Source organism: Melozone crissalis, unplaced genomic scaffold, assembly GCF_028551555.1.
Source record: "Melozone crissalis strain CALT ecotype California unplaced genomic scaffold, PUWL_Pcris_2 ptg000201l_1, whole genome shotgun sequence".
NCBI classification, from domain to species: domain Eukaryota; kingdom Metazoa; phylum Chordata; class Aves; order Passeriformes; family Passerellidae; genus Melozone; species Melozone crissalis.
The window spans coordinates 1,181,542-1,190,709 of NW_026535965.1; the positions used below are offsets into that span (position 1 = coordinate 1,181,542).

Here is a 9,168-nt window from a genome sequence, read left to right on the forward strand (position 1 = left end):
GGGGTGCCCAGGGCTGTCCTGCAGAGCAGGGTCCTGCAGCCCAGGGCGCTGTGCTGGGGCAGGGACTCTGCTGCCTGCCAGGGACAGCTCTCAGCCAGCCCTGGCAGCTGCTCCCAGCGCTGGGGAGAAGCTCTGGGGGGAAGGAGCCATCCTGAGCAGGGCAGGGGCTGCTGCTGAGAGGAGCTGGGTGCAGCAGGGCTGCTCCCAGCTCCAGACCAGCCTGGGCACAGCTCCAGAGGACACTTGCCAAAGAAGGTAAGCCTGGGATTGCTGGAAAGATGAGGAGCTTTCCTGAGAGTGATTTCAATTTCCTGCTTGGAGAGGGATGGGAAAGTTGGGGTGATGACAAAAAGCTATTTCATTTTATACATCTTTCATATATTTGTAGCTCTGTAAATTACTATTACATAATTATAAATCTATAATCCTTTTTTAGGACTATTAAACTTTTAATGAACTCTATTACTATTATATACTTCTATAACTAAAATCCTGTATTCATTATAATATTTTCCCTAAGCTTTTTCTTTGATTTTAGAAAAATAAGCTGATTGTCTAAATGCATTCCTGAAATACATATAGTATACAATACATATAGTATCCTGTATAGTCTTATTATCAGGAAGAGAACCTACAAGAACATTTTGTTTTTGAACCAGAATGTGAGCAGTCATAACAAAAATTGAAGGCAAAGAAGCCCTTGGACCTACTCCAATGGATTGAGCCAGGGGTGTGTAACTGGGGTAAGTGAATCTCCTATTGGATGTTCCTGTTAAATTTTCTTTATTAATCAACCTCAATAAATTGTGTAAATCAGGCCCCAGGTGTGCCCCATACCCACTGGGACACCTGAAATCTTCCAATAAATGTCTGGTTTTTACTTTACTGTTCTAACACTGCTGCAAGGTTTTGGTTTTTTTTTCTCTTTTGATTATAAAAAACAAGGGGATGAGAGAAGAAGAACAGGAATTGTAATCCCAGAATCACAGAACATTCTGAGTTGAAAGGGACACACAGAATCATACAACTAATGTTTGAACATTTACAGGGACTGCAGAACTGTAAATTAAGCTGGTCAGTCTCTCTGCTGGGAGCCTCCTAAAGGGCCCTCAGCCACTCCTCAGTCCTGGACAGCAGCAGCATCACCTCTGCAGGGCCCAGCAGGGCTCTCCTGAGCTGCCCTTGCCCAGCTGCACACAGAGCCTGCCCCAGCCAGGGCCCTGCACACAGGCAGGTTTCTGTAGGGCCCCGGACAGGGCACACAGGCTGGGATGGGCTCTGTGAGCACTGGCAGGGACAAGGCTCCTCTCAGGAGGGAATGTCCAGGCCCAGGGAGATGCTCAGGGAAGGAGAGGGGGCTGAAGAGAGCAGTGCTGGCGGCAGGATGAGGGCACTGTTGGTGTGTGGGTGGTGCCGGGCACAGCTGGGCACGGGAACACTGTCCTGAGTGCCCGGCTGTTTCTGCCCTGCCCTCTCAGGCACAGCACCACAACATCTTCTCTTGGTTCTGCCCTGCCCTGATATTGTCACTGTTATCTGCTGCTCTCAGGGAGGCTCTGGCATTTGCAGCAGCTAAGTCAGGCACTGCCCTTGGCATTCCTGCCAGGCAGGGCTGTCCATGGGAATGGGGTGTCCAAGCTTCCCTGGCACCTGTGGGGCTGTGGGCAAAGCAGTCCATGGGAAAGGGGAATGAGCTGGGCCCCCTCCCTGAGATCCCATCAAGGGGACAGCCAGGGATCTCCTTGCTGTGCCCTTCCAGGCTCTGAGCTGCCCTCCTGGGTGGAAATCTGTGCCAGAGCCTCTGGGAGTTCCCTGAATGTCCCAAAGGGAAAGGCAGAGCTGCAAAAGCTGAGGAAATGCTGCTGGGTTTCCAATGGAGCTGTGAGTGTCCTTGGCACATGGGAGTGCTGAGAGCTTGCTCAGAGACCTTTAGAGAGAGTGAGACATTCAGGGATCCCTCTGCTCTGGGCAGGGACTTGTTTATCCCAGGGTGACCCGGGAGTGTGATTGTGCTCTGATTGCAGCCAAAGGGGCAAAGCCAGGGCAGCTGGGAACAAGCCCATCCAGCCCCTCACCTTCCCTCAGCCACAGGGAATCCTTTGCCTTTCCCATCTGTCAGTGGCAAACTCTAAGTGCAGCAGAACTGCTGGGGATATCTGACCTCAGAGAGCCAGGAATGATGTGTAGATAGGAAAATAATTCCTAAAACCAACTCCTGCCATCTATTTCCGTTAGAACTGCGAGTGCAGATGCTACCAAGCCTCTCAGCATTAGGAGTGATTTCCCGGACAAATCCTGAATATCCAGCCTTGCGCCTCTGCCACATGGCCACAAACCCAGGGCAGAGGGACAGGGATGGCTCCTTGAAAGGCCCCTTGTGCAGGCCTGGCTGCTCCTGGCACACTCAGCCAGTTCAGGCAGGGACCTGGGTGAAGGTTTTCCCAGAGCAGGAACAAGGGTGGGTGAGTCCCAGTGGGACAGTCTGCAGGGAATGGCCCAGGTTTGGCTCCAGGCAGCCTCTCCTGACTTGTCACTGTCTTTTCTCCATGAACAGGTCCCTATGTGCAGCCACAGCAAATGTCCAACAGCAGCTCCATCAGCCACTTCCTCCTGCTGGCATTGGTAGACACGTGGCAGCTGCAGCTCCTGCACTTCTGCCTCTTGCTGGGCATCTCCCTGGCTGCCCTCCTGGGCAATGGCCTCATCATAAGCGCCATAGCCTGTGGCCACCACCTGCACACGCTCATGTTCTTCTTCCTGCTCAACCTGGCCCTCAGCGACCTGGGCTCCATCTGCACCACTGTCCCCAAAGCCATGCACAATTCCCTCTGGGACACCAGGGACATCTCCTATGCAGGATGTGCTGCACAGGTGTTTTTCTTTTTGTTTTTCATTTCAGCAGATTTTTACCTCCTGACCATCATGTGCTATGACCATTATGTGTCCATCTGCAAACCCCTGCACTACGGGACCCTCCTGGGCAGCAGAGCTTGTGCCCACATGGCAGCAGCTGCCTGGGCCAGTGCCTTTCTCACTGCTCTCATGCACATGACAAATACATTTTCCCTCCCCTTGTGCCACGGCAATGCCCTGGGCCAGCTCTTTTGTGAAATCCCACAGATCCTCAAGCTCTCCTGCTCACACTCAAACTACAAGGAACTTGTGCACATTGCAGTTAGTTCCTGTTTAGCACTTTGCTGTTTTGTGTTCATTGTTTTGTCCTATGTGCAGATTTTCAGGGCTGTGCTGAGGATCCCCTCTGAGCAGGGACAGCACAAAGCCTTTTCCACCTGCCTCCCTCACCTGGCTGTCGTTTCTCTGTTCCTCAGCACTGCTGTGTTTGCTCACCTGAAGCCCCCCTCCATGTCCTCCCCATCCCTGGATCTGGCCCTGTCAGTTTTGTACTCGGTGGTGCCTCCAGCCCTGAACCCACTCATCTACAGCCTGAGGAACCAGCAGCTCAAGGCTGCAGTGTGGAGACTGATGACTGGATGGTTCCAGACACAATAAACGGCTGTAAAATTCCTGTCAATCATTTGCAATAAAAGTAATCTTTCATACTACTTGTTTGTTTAATTTTGGACAATGTGTTTCTTTGTTTCACTTTTTTCATATTGTCCACAAAGAAATGTCATTCCTTGTACTATTTCTCATTGTGTTTCTCTCCAAATTCCCTGTAGCCCCAGACTGTGTCAATGATGGGCTGCGCTCTGGGTGACTTTAAAGATAATAAAGTGTCCCGTTTTCGGCTGGTTTTGATGGCCTGGAAAGGCTCGGGATGGCCTTGGGACAGCCCACGCTCCAAAGGACGAAAAGAGTCTTCAGGTTTTTTCTCGGTCTTCAGTGTTTATTAGTTTTTATCTACAATATTTTCTCTCGGCCCGACAGAGGTCCGCACAGCACGTCGGCCATGAGCACACTGAGAGCCCTCGGGGTGGTCACTTATCTTTATACCCAAAGCTACGTATAAGATATTTACCTATTTTCCCCAATACCTTTCACCCTTATTGACAAGTGCACTTTTAGTAAGAACCAATCCCAAAGTGCCACCACCACCACAGAAGATGGAGGCCAAGAAGAAGAAGAAGAAGGACAGGACACGCCCTAATTCCTCCATCTTGTTTCTCTAGAACCCCCCTGTACCGAAATTCTAAAACCTGTGTTTCACACTATAATTAACCTATCCCTTCACCATTTATCCCCGTGTGATCCTCCCATCCTCACACAGGTGTCGTCTCCCGTGCAGGATCAAAGTCCAGCCACCAGACACTTCTGGCAACATTCCAGGACCTCCGAGCCCCCCAAGGGTTATCTTGGTGACTCTGCACATCAGGACTGCTGTGCTGAGATCCCACAATAAAGGATCTCCCAGCAGAATTTTCTACAGAGATGCCCTTTTGTTGCCTTCTCTGGAGCTGCAGCAGCAATGTCTGTGTGCAGAGCTGGGGGCAGATCAGGGCTGGCCCAGCAGCTCTGCCCAGCAGCAGCAGCACTTGGTGTTGCCAGTGCTGCTGCCATGGCCCTGCCCCGCTGCCCTGGTGGCCCTGGTGTTGCTGCAGGGCCTGAGTGCTCCCAGGGCCGGGCACAGCCCTGGGGGCGGCAGTGCCAGGGCTGCAGCGGGGACAGGCCATGGGCACTGCTGGGGCAGCGCTGACGCCTCAGGCCAGGGCCTGGGGGCTCCAGGCTCCTTGCCCAGGCTCTCTCAAGAACACACCCAGGCCAATGCTCAGCACAGAAAAGCCCTGTGAGCAGCCCCAGGCTGGCCGTGGGCAGGCTGGGGGCAAACAGCACAGCTGGGGCTCTGCAAGGGCCCTGGGGCAGACGGGAAGGAGCAGCAGAGCAGGGGCTGATCCATCCCCAGTGCGCTGCACAGCCCAGGGCAGCGACCCAGAGTGTCCTCATGGAGCTGCCAACAACATCCCCCCTCTGCAGCCCTGGCCTCTCCCCCAGCTCACACAGGTGCCCCATCCTTGCAGGCACAGACACGGCAGCACTGGCTCAGCAGCCCCTGTTTGCATTGCACACAGCAGGGGGAGCACCCCCATGCTGTTGGCGTGGGGACATGAACCTGAGGGAGCACAAATGCCATCAGCCCTGGGGCCAGCAAGGGCTGGGGGACACCAGGGAAACCATTCAGCTTTGTCCTGGCCTTTGCAGTCAGCCAGCAAGTTTGTTCCCATCAGCTGGGAGTTTCCTGTCCCACTGCAGAGGCTGTTGCTCAGAGCCAGGGCTGCCTGGCAGCCACCCCCAAACTGTCCTGAGCATTTCCTTGGCTTCACCTTTGTTTTCTTTATTCTTCCTGCTACAAATTTCTTCCTATTGCCCACTCCAGTGGGCCCAGATCTGGACACAGCCCTTGAGGTGCGGCCCAACCAGTACCCAGCACAGGGGAACAATCCCTGCCCTGCTCCTGCTGGCCACATCATACCTGTTTCAGGGCAGGAGCCATTGCAATTCTTGGCCTCCTGGGCACGCTGCTGGCTCCTGTCCAGCCTGCTGTCCATCAGTCCCTGCAGGTCCCTTTCTGCCTGGCTGCTCTCCAGCCACTCTGTCCCCAGTCTGTAGTGCTGCAGGGGTTGTTGTGGCAAAAGTGCAGGAGTCAGCACTTGGTCTTCTTAAACCTCATCTTGTTGGATTTGGGCCCTGGATCCAGCCTGTCCAGGGCCCTTTGCAGAGCCCTCCTGCCCTCCAGCAGATCAACACTCACACCCAGCTTGGTGTCATCTGCAAATTTGCTGATGCTGGACTCAATCCTCTCATGCAGATCATCATTGCAGATATTGAAATCCACACTGGCTGGCTCTGACCCCTCGGCCATCCTGTGGGTGCCCTGTGATGGCACTCAAGGTGATCTGTTCCATAACCTTGCTGGGCACCCAGGTCAGACTGACAGGCTTGGATTTCCCCTTCCAGCCCTTCTTGGGAATGGGCTCACACTGGCACCTCCAGTCTTCTAGGACCTCCCTGGTGAGCCAGGACTGATGGGAAATGATGGAGAGCAGCTTGGGAAGCTTATCCCCCAGCTCCCTCATCCCCCTGGGTTGGATCCCATCTGATCCCATACATCTGTGAGCACCTGAGTGGCTCAGCAGGTCCCCAGCTGCTTCCTCTTGGATTACAGGGGGCTGTTCTGCTCCCTGTGCCCATCTGCCAGCTCAGGAGAACTCTTGTCCTGAGGGCAGCCTGTCTTAATATTGAAAATTGAGACAGATACTGTGTTAAGTATCTTAGCCATTTCGTTATCTTTGGTTACTATATTCTCCACTGCATCCAAAAAAGAGTAGAGGTTCTCCTTCTCCCTACTTTTGCTATAATTTTTTTTAATAAAAACAATTTAATATTCTTTTTTTTTACAGCGCTGGCCAGGTTAAGCTCTAATTGAGCTTTCACCTCTCAACTTTTCTTTCTGCATAATGTAACGATATTCTTAAAGACTTCCTGAGTTGCTGGTCCTTTTTGCCCTGAATTCCCAAAAAAGTTCCATGGGCAGCCAGGCCATATCGCTGGCCAGGGGCTATTTACATTTCACAAATAGGATGGGACAGCTAGGAACTTTCCTTGAGCTGTTTTATTTTTCAGCATCTGTTGTATTGCACTAGATATTTAGTTGGTTGCACCGAGTGTTGGGAAAAAATGTTATTGGGTCACGTGGATGGTATATTCCCCCTCACATGGTTCCTCCCTCACACCCCTGGTCTCTGTATGCCTGGTGGTCTGCCCCACAGGTGGTCCCTCCTTTCGCCCCTCCCCAGTGTTATCCCATTGACTGTGGTCCTCTTTCCCCACCCCCACCACCTGGGGCATAAAACCTCACCGCAGGTGAGGCACGCCCTCTTTGCTGCTTGGGTGGTCGCCTACTCCACAGGTGATTTGTCCCACACGAATAAACTGGACACTTTGACTCACGTGACAGGGAGCGCTTTTCGTCTTTTATCTCATTCATGTGGTTCTGTGTGGGCTTGGGTATTGGGTGAGCCGGGTTTGGACTCATATAAGCCCAGAGACCACCGATACTGCAAGCATCAATCTCATTACATGGTTATGGCAATGGGAAGATGCCATCAGTTCACAGCCCAGGCAGTAGACAGAGAACTTAATGTTACAACTTTTTTTAAAAGTTTTTTGACAAATCACACAAAGTAAAAGTATATTGACAGTAGTTCTATCCAATCACTTTAGGCACATGTACCTTTGGTTAAAACAATGCTTGCTTATTTCGAATACAATACCTGCATGTAAGGCTTAAAACACAATGCACAGAGCTCCATTATTAATCTTCAAACTTCCTAATATCTTGCAAGATAAACTTCTCTGTAGCTTAGGGAGTTATTCTAGACAAGCGTTATTACACAGACCATTTTTCTATTTGTCCTTAGTTTTCTACTTTTTACATAATTTTCCTGCTGACCTATCTCATGGCTACTGCTTAGCTCAAATCACAATTCCACTTTCTCAGTGGCATGCCTTTTGCAGCTTTCCAAAAACCCTGTGTTTTAAGGATTCCCACATGGCCAGTAATTTTACTCACCAGCTCATCTTTTGCCACACTGGAACAGGCTGCTCTTTCCCCCTTAAGATTACTTTCTTGAAATGTGTCCATCCTTCTTGGACCTCTTTGTTTTTAAGGGCTGTTTCCCTTCAAAAAATCAGGACCTGATTTAGTAGTCCCCAAATCTGCATACTAAATAGGCCAAAGTCTGCCCTTCCTAATTAAAGTGTAGAAATTTTGTTGCTGCCCCTCCTTCTCTCACAGAACATGGAAAACTTGATTATTTCATGGTCACTGTTCCCCAGGCAGCCTCTGAGCCCCACATCTGCCACCAGCCCTTCTCTGTTTGTGAACAGCAGCAGACAGAGCTTTCCTTGGCAGTGGGAGTGTTACCAGAAATTTGGTAAAACAGAAAATTCCTTAAACCCAATGTAGCATGAAGAAGCATTATTCTTTATTCAGCTGGATGCACGGGCTATAGCTCCTCCCAAAGCTGTGCATTCTGAGTACAGGAAAGTTCTGTTTATTTTCTGTATTTTGCATACATATGCATTTATTTTCCCTGACTAAACACACATATGATAATCATTTCCCAAAATCATTAACATGTTTATGCTCCCCTTTTCCCATGTGTTCTTCTGTCCTGGGGGTCTCTCTGGTGGTCCCTGGTGCTTGTGGCCCCAGTGTTCCCGTGGGCCTGGCTGAGCTGGCAGGACACTGAGGCTGGTGAGCTTCCAGTTCCCCTTCTCACACAATGGGCATTGTGTGGTTTCCACAGGCCTGGGGTTGTGGAGAACAATCTCCAGGTGTGAGCTTACCTGGGGGAGACAATTGATCATCTGGTAACATGAGGTCACAGAGTGGGCTATGACATCACAGAGTGGGGGATGTAAAGTCATGGAGAAGCTATGACATGATAGACTGTCTCTGTAACATCACAGAGCAGTCTGTGACATCCCAGAGGGGCTGTGTGACATCCCAGCAGGGCTCTGTCAGGTCACTGGGTTGGTCACTCTGCCCCAGCTCCCCCTCACAGTTTCTCCCAACAAGTCCAATGCTGTTCATGCCCAGCTGGGTCCCTGTCCCCCGGGATCCCCCGGCCCACCTGGAGCCACAGCCTCCACCAAAGGATGTTCCACAGGATCCATCCCAGAGCCTGACATGGGGACAAGGGGCCAGGGCTGTGTGACCAGGACATCAAGCACGTGGATTATCCAGGTCACTGAGGCCTGGTTTGGGGTCCCCAGGGCAGGAAAGATGTCTGGCAGCTGGAGCAGGGTCTGGGAAGGGCCTCCAAGGTGGGGCTGGAGCCCCTGGGCTGTGAGCAGAGACTGAGGGAGCTGGGCTGGTCCAGCCTGGAGCAGGGAAGGCTGAGGGGCTCCTCATGCCAGCCTGGCAGTGCCAGCCAGGAGGGGATGGAGAACACAGAGCCAGGCTCTTCACTGGGGGGGCTGGTGGGAGACAAAAGCCAATGGATGGAAGGGGAAAGAGGGGAGATCAGCCAGGACAGGAGGAGATGAAATGAGTCAGGCTGCTTTCGGCATTTCCTCAACACCAAAAGCAGCCTGACCTCCTTTCTCCATTCACCACTGACAGCTCCGAAAAACAGGAATTGTTTGAGCTGTTTTGCCCCCACTCCAGGATGAACATCCTGATACAAGAACTTAATTGTATTTATA

At 51.7% G+C, this 9,168-nt stretch overlaps 1 protein-coding gene across 1 annotated transcript; it reads left to right on the forward strand.

Annotated features, from left to right (window-relative positions):
* Positions 1-2,577: 2,577 nt before the first annotated feature.
* LOC128949210 (olfactory receptor 14I1-like) lies at positions 2,578-3,510 on the forward strand. Its single transcript, XM_054294063.1, has one exon. The coding sequence runs from the start codon at positions 2,578-2,580 to the stop codon at positions 3,508-3,510; it is 933 nt and encodes a 310-aa protein (XP_054150038.1).
* Positions 3,511-9,168: the final 5,658 nt, after the last annotated feature.

Coding starts and splice junctions, on each gene's coding strand:
- LOC128949210 (XM_054294063.1), top strand. CDS start 2,578: ATGTCCAACAGCAGCTCCATCAGCCACTTCCTCCTGCTGGCATTGGTA.